The 16,677-nt window shown below is 36.9% G+C and overlaps 1 protein-coding gene across 13 annotated transcripts in view; it reads left to right on the top strand.

Moving 5' to 3' along the window:
- Positions 1-16,677, top strand: part of TRAPPC9 (trafficking protein particle complex 9) — a 460,967-nt gene that overhangs the window by 16,662 nt on the left and 427,628 nt on the right. For 12 of the 13 annotated variants that reach the window (XR_003252299.1, XR_003252300.1, XM_026058552.1 and 9 more), the window contains 5 exons: positions 2,354-2,380; positions 3,776-3,897; positions 6,224-6,349; positions 14,263-14,479; positions 16,376-16,519. Coding sequence is in view for 11 of the 13 variants with exons in the window: in XM_026058552.1 (XP_025914337.1) it covers positions 2,354-2,380; positions 3,776-3,897; positions 6,224-6,349; positions 14,263-14,479; positions 16,376-16,519 (636 nt within the window). In the remaining 2 variants the exon portion in view is untranslated. The remainder of the gene's footprint in view (positions 1-2,353; positions 2,381-3,775; positions 3,898-6,223; positions 6,350-14,262; positions 14,480-16,375; positions 16,520-16,677) is intronic. The other variant, XM_026058550.1, reaches the window with a different exon arrangement.

Here is a 16,677-nt window from a genome sequence, read left to right as displayed (position 1 = left end):
AATAAAATATATTTTGGGTGTAACATTGCTTTTGTTGATAAGTTGTTTTGTAACTCAAAGTCATTCTGTCACTGTTAGTCTGCAAGCTTGTTAATGCAGTCTTACTTTAAAACTGTGTAAATTCCATGTGACAAGGTTTTTTTGAGAAACTATGAACCAAACATTAATAAATGAAGAAAAATTGATTACATTTTTTTGTCATTCCTTTCAGATGAAACTGTTACTTCATGGTCCATGAGTTATTGTTCCCTTAATCTAGTTATGACCTTTTAATGTTTTGAGATCTGAAATGTTGAACTCTAACGTCTAGCCAAATAGCTAGTGATGTGATGTCTTTCTCCTGTATTTTCTGAAAGATTCTTTTCATTACCCTTTGCTGACTCTGCAATGCCTTTCATTTAAAACCTTTTTTTAAAAATCGCAACCTTGTTTATACAGTTAACCCACCTGTTATGACTAATTTTGTAAGAACAGGATTTAACCTAGGGAACTAATTCCAGTGTACCTTTCTGTGGAATCAGGCCAGATCCAAAAAGGGCCTTGGGTTTCCAAATTCTACCCAAATCAAGATATGGCATTCTTGGAACTTAAATTCAAATCACACCTGCTTTTGAAGAATATAGATGTGATAATTATCTTTATATCTTCCTGACATGCTTGGAATTACACCTCTTCTTGCACGTGTAACTTCAGCCTTGATGGGACAAGTTTTCTTGGTGTTCCCCCTGTGCCCAGACCTAGTCAAGAAGAACATGTTCCTCTTGAATCTCCTGTGACTTCCACCAGTTGACATTTTTAGGCTATTGTGCAGGACTAGGCTACTCAGCAAATGGTGTGGTATCTGTTTTATTAAAAAAAAAAAATCTGGGAGAAAAGCATTAATATTGTCTCTCTTTCTGTAGTATAAAACACAAACTTAAGAAAAGGGAGGTGTTAAATTGTTTTTCTGTTAAGCAGAATTGTAATGTCATATTTCACACCTATTTGGGAAGTGTTGCAGCCATCAGAATATTGTCTGGTTTTTGGTGGCGAACCCTTCACTTTCTTTTGAAACTCCCTAGAAAGAGTGTCGCTACTCAGGAATAGTTCATTCAGAAGAGAATTAGTCAATAACATAGCGCTTAAAATACTTGCCTGAGTGAGGGAGATGTGGAGTCTTGTCTTCTCCAAAGACAGATTCCTTCCTTACAGTCATTGCCTGAACCACTGGGCTGCAGTATCTTGCTAATGGTAAAAAGATGTTTTAAAGAAAAAGTGCAGCTTCTCAGGTTCTTAGAACCTTGTGTTCGTAGAGGGAGAGCATCAGAGTGTGTCCCTTTGAACTGATGGATTCACCTCTCTGCAGCCTTTAGTATAAAAATAGATTGGAGAATTGCTTAGTAGTTCTGCTTGACCAGGAACCTGGACATGTTCTATTGGCTGCGTGATTTGTATGTCCAGTAAGCTGAATTCAGATTGCTTCACGTTTAACTTACTAGCTGTTCTGGGTTTCATTCTACTGTGTTTTGTTTTGTATGGAGCGCTAGGCTCTTAATTTGGTCACCTGACCTTTCCCTGTCCCCAAGAAGAATTAGGAAACCTGAGTGAGGTGTTGAAGTCCCTTTTTGATCTGGCTCTAAATCTGTAGTCCACTAGTCTGGAGAATGAGAAAATCAATTAAAAGGAGGTCCTGCCACTCTCGTGGAGCAATTGTTTTGGACTGTTTAACCCTCAATCTTAACAATTTCATTGCCATTTTTGATCAGACTTTAGGGTCACAAGATGTTGTATTTCTGATTAAAYCAACTTATCTCCAACAGTCCTGTCAACTCTGTTGTAAATAGTCTGGCTTGTTGAGTTGGCCTTATTCAAATCATTAAAAAAAAAAAAACATGGAGTGAAATTAATGACAACTGTAAGGGATATATTGGTTACAGTTCTTTAAGAATGTTACCCTAGAGTATTGTGTAGCTTAAATGAGCTCACATAGGGAGATTTAAGCACTGTAGGACCTGATTAGTAAAATATAGTAAGTGGACTGTCATAGAAACTTGCCAACTAAAACAAGAAAAAAGAAAAGGGTGAAAARAGGATTTGACTTTAAAATATATCCTGAAAATTCATCAATTCTTGTTGGTGTGTCTTAAAATTGATTGTAAGGTTAGAGGATTTTTACATTTGGTTTTTAACAAAATTAGATTTAACGTATGGTGACTACTTATATATTTGGCAGTCCTTCAATATAGGAATGATGATTCTAATAAATTTTATAATTTTGTTCAAGCCTGATGATAGTTATAAACCATATTATAAGAGCTTATTTTGTTGGCTGTTTTGAAGGCTGAAAAAAAATCATTTTTGTTCCTCCTTTTAGGGGCACAAGAAGTTCTCATTGATCCAGGTACATTATTTTCGTGCATGTTTCCAAAGTCTTTTCTTTTTATTACTTGCATTTGTTTTGCATTTGTATAGGTAGTTACTGCCACTTGCCAAAACTAGTACTAATTCCTGATGCTTCCGTTTTTGGCTATAAAGCTTGAGGAAGCACAAAGACTGTGAAGGGCACAAAATAAATTCTGTAGTTCCATTGTTGTATCCCAGTAAATCCTTATCAAAAATTGTTTCTTCTCATGAGTAGTGGGGATTTTAAATTTTTAGCAAACAAACCTGCATGATCACATGTAGTCTTGTAGTCTCAAGGTACTCTTTCAGTCATCACCAACAAAGATTTTGCGCTTAAGACTTCTTTAAAAGCCTAAAGCATTAACCTGCAGGTATGATTCTTTAGGTTTGACAGACATAAGAAAAATGTTATTTTAGCATTTAAGCATATAAAATAACATGTTTCTGAATGCACAGAAGGAGTAGAAAGTAGCATTCACAGCAGTTCTTGACCGTAACTATTCCAAGAGTTTGGTCCAGCTCTGAAACGTGAAGGTTTCTTTGCCATCTTAGCAGAGAAACCTCTTGGAGAAATAAATTATAGTATAAACATAGGCATGGACTTTGAATCCTACAGATTAAGTAACGTTTAAAAAGGTGTAGAGCCTTTCCAAACCTTTGATGTATGTGTTTAATTTTATTATGTTAACTCTGCAGTAAAATTAAATTCGAAAAATAAAATTGTCATGTTCTTCGCAATACCCCAGATTTTTTTGTCTTCTATTTCAGATTCTCATCCCTTATCTATGTAAAGCCTCTCTGTCTCTTTCTCTTTCTTTCTTATATATGAAATGCAATTTCTCATTGTACTGGCCTCAGGTTTTGTTTTTTTTTAATAGTTTAGTAGTTTTCTGGGGCTGGAGATAGGGAAGAGAAATATTTGTTTTAAATGATTGGAGGAGAAGATCACTGTTCTAATAATTAGTTTATAATAACATATTGCACAATTTCTTTCTTAAGTGTGCTTTAGAAATTCCATTTATAAGTAAATGAAAAACTTAAAGATTAAAAATACATAGTCAGATTTGTCTGTAATCTAATTTTAACAATGTAATATTTTATTCATTGTCTAAATATTCAGATCAGTGTAAAATATTATGAATTTATTTGTTTTTTAATAAGTGAAAGGTTATTTCGTGTTTGTTGTTTTATGATTGAATTCATTTTTCATTTGCATTCTTTATTAATATAGCATAGTAAAAGAGAACACTTATTTTCTAGGGATGGCATGGTTCTTCAGTTATTCTTTGTGTATGCTTTGGTAAAACCTGCAGCATATTCTAGGGATTTTTTCTTAGATATTTAATGCTAGCTAGAAGTATTTCTGCTCATTTCCTATCCTCTTCTTTTTTAGGTGCCCTGACTTCAAATGGTATAAATGCAGATACCAGTGCTGAGATAGGACGTGCCAAGAATTGCCTTAGTCCTGAAGACATCATAGATAAATATAAAGAAGCCATTTCTTACTACAGCAAGGTAGTCCTACTTAGTTTTAAGAAACTTCGCTGAAATTCTTGTAGATAATGAACTGTTGTGTTTTTGGTTTCAGAGGCTCTTTTAAAGCATGTGCAAAAAAGTAAACGTAAAGTAATGGGAGAAGTAGGAGTATTTTATGCCACTGCACTAAATGCTTGGCTTAGAGCCTGGGCATCTCATGACTTTGGTCAAAGATGACATCTAAAATAGCAGTGTGCTGAGTTATACTATTTACTATGTCTGCTTGTACCCGTTTTGGATTAATCGTCTTATTTTTAAAGCACTCTAAAAAGAAGTGTTATATTTGGAAGGTTTTGATAACTGTGAAGTAGGTTTATGGTCTTCAATACATATGGCAGTGACATTATTGATGCTTTTATGCACTRTGTGAGCTGGATGATTATTTATTGTGACTGCTGGAATGATCTCTGAGGAACGTGTTCAGGAATTTATACAGGGATTGCTGATCCTGGGTGTGATTTTACAGGACTGCTCAGGGAGGCTAATATTTAGAGCATGCACAGAGGTAGGGGTTACTGAGAAAATGTGAAAGATGAACATTCTTCAATGAGGATGTGCAAAAAATTAAATAGTTTTCAGCTCTGCTGGAGCATTTTTCTAGATTAGTGTGGAAACGCTGAGCCCGTATGGTAGTAAGGTAGTTTAATGTTCTCATTTATAATATGGAGAAAAATTTTGGTTTCATACTGTGGCAGCAATGGCTCAGTATCCACATCAACGCTAAAGCTAGGTTTAGTTGTACTATTGTGTAGTTGTTCATTTACACTTTAATCACTTGTTCATTTCAGTTATCTCTCTTCTTTGATTTTAGAAGTATCTTTAAATTGAGTTATGAAAATACGATATGTTGTTTCCACAGTTGTAGCAAAGGGAGACTCTCCAAATGTACACAAAAGATATATTGTGTACATCAGTTAATTTATGATGAGGTGYAGTGAAAAGTGATGGTTTTAGGGATGGTTTCAGATAATAAAATCTCTTGCTATACTACAATAATTCTCCAGTATGCATTCAACTTCTTGTGTTAACGTAATGATAAGTTGCTTGTCTAGAAAGAGGGTATTTTTTTGAAGTATACTTACTGGACTTAGTTTAGGACAGGTTATTCCTATTTTAATTATAATAATATCCATTGTGCTCTCTCCAAGTAACAACTATGCTTCACTGCACCTTCACTTGCAAGTAACCAAGAGTTGTTTTTTGGGGTTTTTTTTTTTTGGATCTGTAAGACCTACCTGTAGAGTAACTTTTGCTGAGGAAGCAGCACTTTTTATGTTGTTTTGATGTCATCACTGAGCTTAAGAAACCTTCATAGTTTCTTCTAAAATGTATTCAATCCCCATAGTCTTTTTTTGTTTTTGCTGATATCTCAAATGCACAAGAAAGGAATATGTAACTGTAATTCTGTGGAAAGTTACTCTTGTATTTCATTCTGAGCCTTTTTTCCCACATTAAATTTCAAACATGATGAACACCTCAACAGAGTCTAACTTACGTAGGTGATAGGCAGACGCAAATGTCCAATATCAATATTATTTGAGAAAATAACTAGATCAGGTTGCTTGTCTAGAAAATTGCCTATGTGTTGTCTGAGCTCAAACAGATCAATGCGTGTATACATTGTTTCCTGTCTTTCTTAAGCAAGCTGTGTAGTGTAACTGAAATGTTCATTTACAGATAATATTCCCAACTGTATATTAGAAAGATTAGAAGGGTTTGTAATTCATTTGTAATCTATGATACTGTTTTAACTAAAAATAAATTTCAARCAGGAAAACTAGAGTTCTGTTACTATTGCTTCCTATGTTATTTCAGGTATTTTGTAATAAATAGCAAAGGCAAAATAATTTCTCAGTTCACTGCTTAGATTGGTGAAGTGGTGAAGTATTATTATAAAACTGACCTGTGTGTTAATGGCTTTTAACTTATGTACGTATCTACTATGCTGTGAAGGTAGAATTTTTTTGTTTTGGACACACAGAGGTTATACATGGGGATATCCAAAATGATGGTGTTATTCCAAACTTTTCTCCTATCTGAATTCACAGGCTGAAGTTCTGCTGTGTCTTAAAATAAGAAAAGTTGAGTGAAGATGTTGAAAAGTGTTGTTTTGCATAATAACATTTTGGATGACACCTTAATTTTCGCTTGGGTGTATGTTGATAGTTTAACAGTATAGTCAGTAGCATTCAGGAGTTGCTGGCTTTGGGAGATGTGACAACTGACTYGTGTGTTGAGGAGAAATGCTCGTCAAATCTAACAGGTGCCGTACTTTAATATTGTTTTAATTATCTCTCTCTTCAAGTACAAGAATGCTGGTGTGATTGAACTGGAAGCCTGTGTGAAGGCAGTGAGAGTCCTTGCAATACAGAAAAGGAGCATGGAAGCCTCTGAGTTTCTTCAGAACGCAGTTTATATCAACCTTCGTCAGGTCGGTGCAGAAAGTCCAGTCATTTTTCTGTTCTCCTGCGAGAAATTATACTAAGGCATTGAAAGTTGCTTAGATTCAGGAAAATCAAGTTCCTTTTCTGTCTCACTACCTTGCTCCTCCCTAGGACTTTTCACATCTGTGAGTGTGGTTAAAAAAAGTATTCAGAGTTCATGTAAAAACACGAGGAGTTTGTTTGAGATTAGAGTCTTTATTGGCCCTTCTCTCTTGTGAAGGCAAAAYGTCCCATCGTTATTCTTTTCACATGTTATGCTAGGGAAAAACAGCCATTAGGGACAGATCTCCTAGGACTGGTTTTTCTTGATTGTATCTATTGCTGGATGAAGCTGTGAGCAAATCAAGAATGGCCTGTTGCAAAGTGAGCTTAGAATCTAATTAGTATCATTATCAGCTGATTTTTTTGTTGTACAGTGCCAAGTCTGGGTTAGGCCAAATCAGAAAGGAATTCAGATGAGAAAAGCAGTATTTAGAACTGTGAGAAAAGGGAGGAACATGTGGAGGAGAAAAAAAGTCTGGACCTTCTCATTTGAGGGGAGGAACAAAGACTTGATAATTTTAATTTGTAATTGCAAGCAGCTTTTTGAACTGTTTTTGTACTTTACGAACATGTGTATTAGAATACTTGTTAACTTGTTAACACTTGATAACACTGAATCAGCAAGGTTTCAAGATGGAAAACGATGTGTTCATATACCTACAAATTTGGCTGTATTCACAGATCCTGCAGATTGGCCAAAACCTCTCTAGTCTGAGTTGGAGAAGATGGGTTCTGGTGGTCTGATTCTTGTATAGAGAAGCTGGTGCTCTGTACCAGCACAGAACAAGACTAGCACTTCAGCAGTGTCTCTTGCTTTGTGCCATTTCGGAGACTGCTGTGGTTGAAGCAATTCAGAAACAGTTGTTAGCTTTCCTACCGTTTTTCCTTTTTAGCTCATTATGGCTTGATAAGGCTAGCAGCTTCTTAAGTCCATACCATTGTGCTTATTAAGCCCAGTGGTGATAGCAAATTTATGAGGGATGTAGCGTTCGTTCTTTCGTTTGTGGAGAATTCTTTCTGTGGAGTTCTGCTGTGGTCTTTCAGATATTCGCAAGGTGGTACTCTATTTTGATCATTTAATCTGTAAATTTTATCAGTTTTCTGATCCAACATAGAGGAGAAGCTAGTTATATGATTATCTATCATTATATAAATGATTACTTGGTGCACAGTGCCTTAAATGCTAAACCTTTTTGACGCTAAGGGCCTTCTGTTCAGTTCTGTGGTCCACCTTTCATTGGCAGCTCTGTAGCCTTTCAGGTAAGCTGTTGTGGGAGCGTTTTCCCCGTGCTGCTCTTGTGCTGTTCTTTGACCTGCAAACTCCAGTCTTGTTATGCTGTGTTTCTTATGGAGGCAGTTGCCACCATTGTGAGAATCGCTCTCTCTTTCCCCCTCGACTGCTTTTCTACTACTGATTTTGCTACTTTTAGTTTATATTGGAGGGAAAGAAAGACAATGAATAGCAAAATAGGTAAGTCATTCAGATAGCTGCTAAGCATTACTCAGTAGTATAGATGCACGAAGCTTGGCAACTAGTCAGTGTGCAACACCTGCCCCTGCTCAAAGCTTGCTCCAGCCACTCTGATAGTGTCACAAATGGAAATAACTAAGAGGGATGAAAAGCATCCAATACTAGTAGAAAAGTGTGGTGAAAAAATCATCATCATTTTTGTCACCTCCTGCACTGGAGAGAATGCCCAGAGCAGGGCATTCTGGAGGCCCCATCACTTCTCTTCCCAGATGGCCAGCTTCTCTTTCTCTTTCTTTCTCTCTGCTTTTTTTTTTTTCCCTAAAGTAAATTTGAAGTTGATGTAAAACATCAGATACTGACTCCACAAATAAATCTTTGTGCATGTAAAGCTTGTCTCAGTGTGCGTTGTCACACTACTTAAAAAATGTACTATTAATGCCAGATGCCCACTGTCTGGAAAACCTTGAAATCAAAATTAGGCATATTACTTATTTTTGTTGTAGCTCAACCAGAATTTAAGGATTTAATGCAGGTATTATTGAGTGCAATTCTATTGCTTGCATTATGCAGGAGATCAGACTAGATGATCATGGTGCTTAGTAGATGTGTTCTAAAAAAAGAAATGCACTAAATTGGATACTAAGGAACATTACGGTCATTTTTGTTCTCGGATGATATTGATATTCACTGATTCTTTTGGAACGGTATTTTTAATTTGGGATTTTTTTTTYCYGTTGAATCTTCTCCTGTTGTTCCATTGTCTATATCTAATAATCACTTGTTCATTTCGTAATATAAGCTRTGATATCTGCTGTTGTGATATTGGCCATTGTGTGAGTTCAGAATTAAATGTATATGATTGCTTTAAAAACCAGCTTGACAATACTGGTTATTCTGCCATTGGGGCCCATTGCTGAGCTGAGGACCAGTCTTAACCTTTACTGATTTCAATCAAGGATGACATTTACATAGCTTGAAACTGCTCATATCTACTATTTTGTTATTTTCTTGGATAGAATTGTTTCTGGAAAGTATTAATACAAGAAATATGAGGAAGATAATCTTTCCAGTGTTGAGGCATCTATTTTCCATAGTGTGTGGAATGACTGAAAATTATATTCTCAGCTATTCAAGATTTATTGTACATAGCACGGAGGCAGATAATAGTGGTACTTAGAATTTGGACTAGAGGAGAAGTCATCTTTTCATAGGTTAAAAAGAAACAAACTGCAGAATTGTGTATTTCTGTTGCAGGTAGATAGCAGAAACATCAACACAATCAATATTAGAAAGCGAAAAAMCACCTCACCAGGATAAAGTGTATGCTTCTGATAAAAAGTAATGCTAGTTTCTTTCCATATATTCAATCTCCTATCCATTCTAAATAGAATTATGTAATTTATGTTTTCTAGTTATAGGAGCGCTCCAGGGTAATAAGACTTATCTTTGCATCCAGTTATGAGGAATAAATTGTAACATCCAATTACAAATTGTGAGAGAGATTACTAGAAGTTTACTTCARTATAGTAAGGATAATTAAAAATCAAATAAACAGCTACCTTCTTGAAAGTCTGACTTAGAACAGGCCTGAGAAAAAGCTGGCCCAGTTGCTTGGATGGTGAGCTGGGGCTTTTAAAGATGTAATTGCTAACTTGTTTTGCTTTAATAGTTAAATGAAAATTAACCAGATGGAACAGATGCTGTGCTTCAGATATTGGGTACAGGCATACCTCGTTTTATTGTGCTTTATTTTATTGCGCTTTGCAGATATTGCGTTTTTTACAAATTGAAGGTTTGTGGCAACCCTGCGTCGAGCAAGTCTGTTGGCGCCATTTTTCCAACAGCATGGGCTCACTTCATGTCTCTGTGTCCCATGTTGGTAATTCTCACAATATTTCAAACTTTTTCATTATTATTATACCTGTTATGGTGATCTGTGATCAGTGATCTTTGATGTTACTATTGTAATTGTTTTGGGGAGCCAYGAACCGTGCTCATATAAGATGGCGAACTTAATCGATAAATGTTGTGTGTGTTCAGACTGCTCCACCRACCGGCCGTTCCCCCGTCTCTCTCCCTCTCCTCAGGCCTCCCTAGTCCCTGAGACACAACGATATAGATTAGGGCAATTAATAACCCTACAATGGTCTCTAYGTGCTCAAGTGAAAGGAAGAGTCACATGTCTCTCACTTTAAGTCAAAAGCTAGAAATGATGAAGCTTAGTGAGGAAGGCAAGTCGAAAGCCGAGAGAGGCCGAAAGCTTGGCCTCTTGCGCCAAACAGTGAGCCAAGTTGTGAATGCAAAGGAAAAGGTCTTGAAGGAAATTCARAGTGCTGCTCCAGTGAACACATGAATGATAAGAAAGCGAAACAGCCTTAGTGCTGAYATGGAGAAAGTTTTAGTGGTCTGGATAGAAGATCAAACCAGCCACAACATTCCCTTAAGCCAAAGCCTAATCCAGAGCAAGGCCCTAACTCTCTTCAATTCTGTGAAGGCTGAGAGAGGTGAGGAAGCTGCAGAAGAAAAGTTTGAAGCTAGCAGAGGTTGGTTCATGAGGTTTAAGGAAAGAAGCCATCTCCATAACATAAAAGAGCAAGGTGAAGCAGCAAGTGCTGATGTAGAAGCTGCAGCAAGTTATCCAGAAGATCTCATTAAGAGAATTGATGAAGGTGGCTACACTGAACAACAGATTTTCAATGTAGATGAAACAGCTTTATATTGGAAGAAGATGCCATCTGGGACTTTTATAGCTAGAGAAGAGAAGTCATTGCCTGGCTTCAAAGCTTCAAAGGACAGGCTGACCCTCTTGTTAAGGGCTAATGCAGCTTGTGACTCTAAGTTGAAGCCAATGCTCATTTACCATGCCGAAAATCCTAGGGCCCTTAAGAATTATGCTAAATCTACTCTGCCTGTGCTCTATAAATGGAACAACAAAGCCTGCATGACAGCACATCTGTTTACAACGTGGTTTACTGAATATTTTAAGCCCACTGTTGAGACCTACTGCTCAGAAAAAAAGATTCCTTTCAAAATATTACTGCTCATTGACAATGCACCTGGTCACCCAAGAGCTCTGATGGAGACGTACAATGAGATTAATGTTGTTTTCATGCCTGCGAACACAACGTCCATTCTGCAGCCCAKGGATCAAGGAGTAATTTCGACTTTCAAGTCTTATTATTTAAGAAATACATTTTGTAAGGCTATAGCTGGCATAGATAGTGTTTCCTCTGATGGATCTGGGCAAAGTAAATTGAAAACCTTCTGGAAAGGATTCACCATTCTAGATGCCATAAAGAACATTCGTGATTCACGGGAGGAGGTCAAAATATCAACATTAACAGGAGTTTGGAAGAAGTTGATTCCAACCCTCCTGGATGACTTTGAGGGGTTCAAGACTTCAGTGGAGGAAGTAACTGCAGATGTGGTGGAAATASCAAGAGAACTAGACTTAGAAGTGGAGCCCGAATATGTGGCTGAACTGYTGCAGTCTCATGATAAGACTTTAATGRATGAGGAGCTGCTTCTTATGGATGAGCAAAGAAAGTGGTTTCTTGAGATGGAATCTGCTCCTGATGAAGGTGCTGTGAACATTGTTGAAACGACAGCAAAGGATTGAGAATATGACATAAACTTAGTTGATAAAGCAGCAGCTGGGTTTGAGAAGATTGACTGCAATTTTGAAAGAAGTTCTACTGTGGGTAAAATGCTRTCRAACAGCATCKCMTGCTACAGAGAAATCCTTAGTGAAAGGAAGAGTCAATCCATGCGGCAAACTTCACTGCTGTCTTATTTTAGGAAATTGCCACAGCCACCCCAGCCTTCAGCAACCACCACCCTGATCAGTCAGCAGCCATCAACATCGAGGCAAGACCTTCCATCAGCAAAGAGATTACGACTCGCTGAAGGCTCAGGTGACGGTTAGCATTTTTTAGCAATAAAGTATTTTTTAATTAAGGTATGTACATTGTTTTTTTAGACATAATGCTATTGCACACTTCATAGACTGCAGTATAGTGTAAACATAACTTTTATATGCAGTGGGAAACCAAAAAATTTGCGTGACTTGCTTTATTGCGCTATTCGCTTTATTGCAGTGGTCTGGAACCGAACCCGCAATATCTCCGAGGTTTGTCTGTATTTCCCACCACCTARTAGGTCTTTAGCTTTTATACATTTGTAAGGCCAGGAGAGACGATTGTGACTGCTACACTAGTGGCCTGCAGAATGCCTGCTACAATCTTCCCAGAATCAACTGATTTGGGATATCTGTGGATTTTTCTTTTCTTTTTTTTTTTTTTTTTGAATCCCGGGGTGGTAGCACTGAGCTGTTTGGGCTGAGGGAAAACACAAAATTTTGTTCTTCTTGTTGTGATGAGGAAACATAAGTGATTTCCTGCAGCTACAAAAAATATTTGAGTAACTTTGTGGGCAAACCTTAAGCAACTAGTTAGGTAACAGTGTTAAAAACTTATTCAAATAAGATAAAAAGAAATCTTCAGAAAACTTGTTGCCTCTCTGATAGTGGTCCCAATTATTAGTTAGCAATCATGTTCATCTAAGTATTTATCATGACCCTTTTCTCTTCCCATATTAAAAATTTAGTTTTCATAGATGCACATACATTGACAGTATTATGTATTTGAGAAATAGGTTGGATAATTTTTTAAGCTTTTTAAACTTTTGTATTTGATCATGTGCTCATGCCCTTTCCAACTCTGCTACCATGCGTTTTTTGACTGTACTCWTTTTTTTTTTATGACATAAACGGAAAAAAGAAAAAAAAAGTTGGAGCAGCTTCTTTCCTGCTAGGGTAGGTGACCTTAATCCAACGCTTTTCTTTCTGAACGACAGCTTTTGGGGATTCTGACAAACTGTTCTTAAGAAGTTCTGTATCTTCATTTCATGCCTTAAAGTTCTTTCCAACTGCTTTGATTTATGAAAGTTTTCAGCTTAGTGCAGTTGCCCTTTTACAACTTTTGTTACAGTTAATCTCTTATACGGATGGGCTGTATGTTTGCATTGTATATGTTGTGTTACTAGTTCTGGGGGTAACAGCAACTTCAGATTCAAAAAATTGAACCTGCAGAAAGTCATTTGCTAGTCTGTCTCTCTTCTGAAGATTTGAGATATCAGATAAGGGCATGGTGCCTTCTGAAGACACTAGGTCTCTGTGGGGTATATATCTGTATGTTCAAAATTGGTAGTGACTTTTGAAACCATTTCTCRCAGTTGTGTTAGGATTTAAGTGACTAAAACATGTTTTGGAACTTCATTTATAAGACCTATGTTCTTAACTAATTGTTTCAGTAAAAGTTATTAGTGTGTCTGGGATCATCCTCTTAGTTTCCAAGACTTAAAGCATCTGAAGTTAGACACACGGAATTCACTGATGGATATTTTCAGTCTCGAAGAATGAGTTGCAGAAATGCYGTTTCTTCTCTGTTAGTGCAATTTTTGCATGAAGTTTGTTATTTTAGATGCCTTTAAAGCTGCTGAYGTATTTTTCAGAATAATTCTCGGTAATTTAAAATCTTTTGTAATGCTCTTGGACGTGCACGCTGTATATCGTGCACTAGGTGTCAGCATTGATCCGCTTTCAGAGCTTTTTGTTGCCTGTTGCTGGGATGTGGAATTGAARTACCTGGTAGCTTTGAGGCTTCCTGCACAAGTTTCTTGGCTGTTCTCAAAGTGGGATTGTCATTCAGACCAGGGAGGAAAGCGTGATTACCTGGGACTGGTGCCACAGTAGGAATAAGCTAAAGAAGTGCATGTCAGGAGTTTCGTATCAAGCCTGTTTCAACTTTAAGCCTATCTGGCCTTAACCTTGCGCTAAATTCTTCCTCGCTGGTTGGCAGTCTGCACAGAATCGTGAAATTAATATTTTGTAATTTACAATGTTGGAGATGCATAAAGTTGGGACAACAGTTTCCTTGCTTTCGTAGCCTGAGATTTCAAGATTAACTAGTACGTTTGCTCTTAAAGGGTTGAAAACATCTGATTTGGTAAATCAATAGTGTTTGGAAGTAGTGTATTTTTCAGTTCTTATTACACATACAAATATCACACCAAGTGTCATCCATAAAATGGGGAATTGTTTAGCTGTTATTGACTGTTTTGACTAGCTACTTGTTAGTACTGCTGACAGAAAAAGTTGATAAAGAAACCCCTATCTGCTGCTCTTGTTAGCTGTTGAACTTGAAGCAAGCTGAAGTTTTCCTGGCGGTAGGAGATGTTAAGACTAGCTGAATGCAAAATCACTGGCTTTCTGTAAAGTTGGAGAATGTCTATTACATGTTTTTTTCCTGTTATGTTTTACTCTTGTATGCTCTTTAAGATTTTATTTGATTAAAAACAATCCTTTTCTCTTTCCCCTTTCAATTTCAGCTTTCGGAAGAAGAAAAAATCCAGCGTTACAGCATTCTTTCTGAGCTGTATGAACGCATTGGTTTTCACCGAAAGTCTGCGTTTTTCAAGCGTGTAGCAGCAATGCAGTGTGTTGCACCTAGCATACCGGAACCTGGCTGGCGGGCCTGCTACAAATTGCTTTTGGAAACTCTTCCTGGCTATAGTCTGTCACTGGATCCGAAAGATTTCAGCAAAGGTAAGTGTCTGTGGGATGGAGTAGCATACTAGGTCGCTCAACTGGCTTTCTGTAAATTTTTCAAGTTCCTTGAGACATTTCAAATGCGAACAAAATCCTTTACTTGTCTGAAACAAATTGCAGCGAGTAGAGCTGTTCTTTCTAATGAGAAATACTGCCAAATGTTTTGCTGTATTCCCTTCTACTCTGTTTCAAAAATATGTCGTTGTGTTTGATTATACACTCTTCAGTACAAAACAGTCATGTTTTATTTTCGAGTATTTTTCAATTAAAGTGCTTTCATCTTGTGTCTGAGAAATTGTATTTCTTTTGATAGTCTGTGTTGGCTTATAGTCAAAGAATGAAAGATTCTTTCATGTGTTTTTATATATAGACATGCACACATGTACATGCACACATAGATGTATATGGGAGCTATATATATAAATAGCTATATCTATACTTGTATCTATAGCATTAAGTATGATGTCACTTTTTTCCACAAATTAAATAAATGTGATATTATCTGCAAGACCGACATTTGGTTAAGAGCACTCCAACAGTTTTTAGATGCAGTATATCATTTGAGTTACTGTTTTATTGCATCTGTTAAAAAGCAGAGCAAAAAATGCCCTTAACAACACATGACTATTCTTGTAGTTGTAAAGTACTGTGTTCACTTTCTGTAAGTTATATACTGTCTGCTGACCTTCTTTAAGTAAGCTATTTTTGAACAATTTTTAATAATTATAGTTTGGTATTAATGTTAGCTAAAGCTGCATATAAGGTAATCATTTTTAAAGCTTTCTTTATTTTAATATACCATGCTGCATTTTTCCTCCGAAAGAAAAGCCAGCTAATATGCTGCTCGGGAACTCCTTTTGAGTAAACCCTTGCATGTTACCCCCAAAGTTGTATTCTTTTTGGATAGTAGCGTTTCGGGGGGCAGTCACTAACTGTAGCTGTGGGAACAGGGCAGCCAGCAGTGGGCTGGGCACGTGTCGATGGAAAGGAGGTGGGGGTTCACTAGCAAGAAGACTCTCTGAGCTGTTTAAATATGAATGAGCTGCAGCTGGTAGATTCTTCTCCCTTTTGTGAAAATACACTGACTATTTATTGTTGGGATTCCGGTTTGAAGTTATCCTGTAAATTTAAGTATTTCTATACATGCTAGGTTACTTAGCTCCTTTATTGTCAATGGCTATGTAGTCAATTCAGCCAGCTGGGCATATGGAAATGCTCAGCTGACCAGCCGCTAGGTGGGATTTTCCAGGCTCTCTTAAGCTGCATTTATGGGATTTCCATTGACTGCAGCAGACATGTAGACAACCGGCTGTATGTGTAGACATTTAAAGTATATTTATTTTTTAAATCAGATACAGCCTCAATGGCCATTGGAAAGAGGTGATGTGTGAGAGGAGGCAGAAAATGCCAAGTGGACTATACAAATCCTCTAGGAAGAGGGAATATATTGGGAAAAAATATGCTCTGGCCTATTATGGCAAAGGTGAAGACTAGGTTGGGAGTGTGTTGGGAGGGAAGGTTGTAGAAGTTCTGCAAAAGTTGTAGAGTGATGATTGCAAATAAAAGTGATGTCGTGCTTTGTTTTTTTTTTACTTCCTGGGAAATGTTAACTTGATTTTCTGAAGTCTCATGTTAAATTTGTGAGTAGATAGACAAGCATATAAAACCAAAATTCCTTTACACTGAAATATTCAAGCAAACCCAAATACCCTAATTTTTCTTTTGTTTTGAATGCAAACTTTTGGTTTTGTAATCAATAGGTTCAATTTGGTGATTTTTATACAAGTATCATTAAACTACTGCATAGTATATAAAGAAAACTAAATACAAGTATTTTTTTGATGACTTTTAGCTTTTTTAAAAAATGTAACCAACTCTCTGTTTCCTTTACAGGAACTCATAGAGGCTGGGCTGCAGTGCAGATGCGTTTGCTTCATGAACTAGTATATGCTTCCAGAAGAATGGGCAATCCTGCTCTATCTGTCAGGCACCTGTCTTTCCTTCTCCAGACCATGCTGGATTTTCTTTCCGATCAAGGTAGGATTTAAAAAAAAAAAAAAAAAAAAAAAAGGAAAGAAGAATCTGTACTTTCTTCTGTGCTATAGTGAAGCAGTGTGACTTTGTTTTGAAATATACTTAATTTGAGAAGTAATGGAGAGGCCAGAAGTTGGGGAATTCTGTGTAAGCAGGAGATA

This window comes from Apteryx rowi, unplaced genomic scaffold (genome assembly GCF_003343035.1).
Source record: "Apteryx rowi isolate R43461 unplaced genomic scaffold, aptRow1 scaffold_148, whole genome shotgun sequence".
NCBI classification, from domain to species: Eukaryota; Metazoa; Chordata; class Aves; order Apterygiformes; family Apterygidae; genus Apteryx; species Apteryx rowi.
Note: the sequence above shows the minus strand (reverse complement) of the source record. Positions and strands in the feature narration are given on the sequence as shown.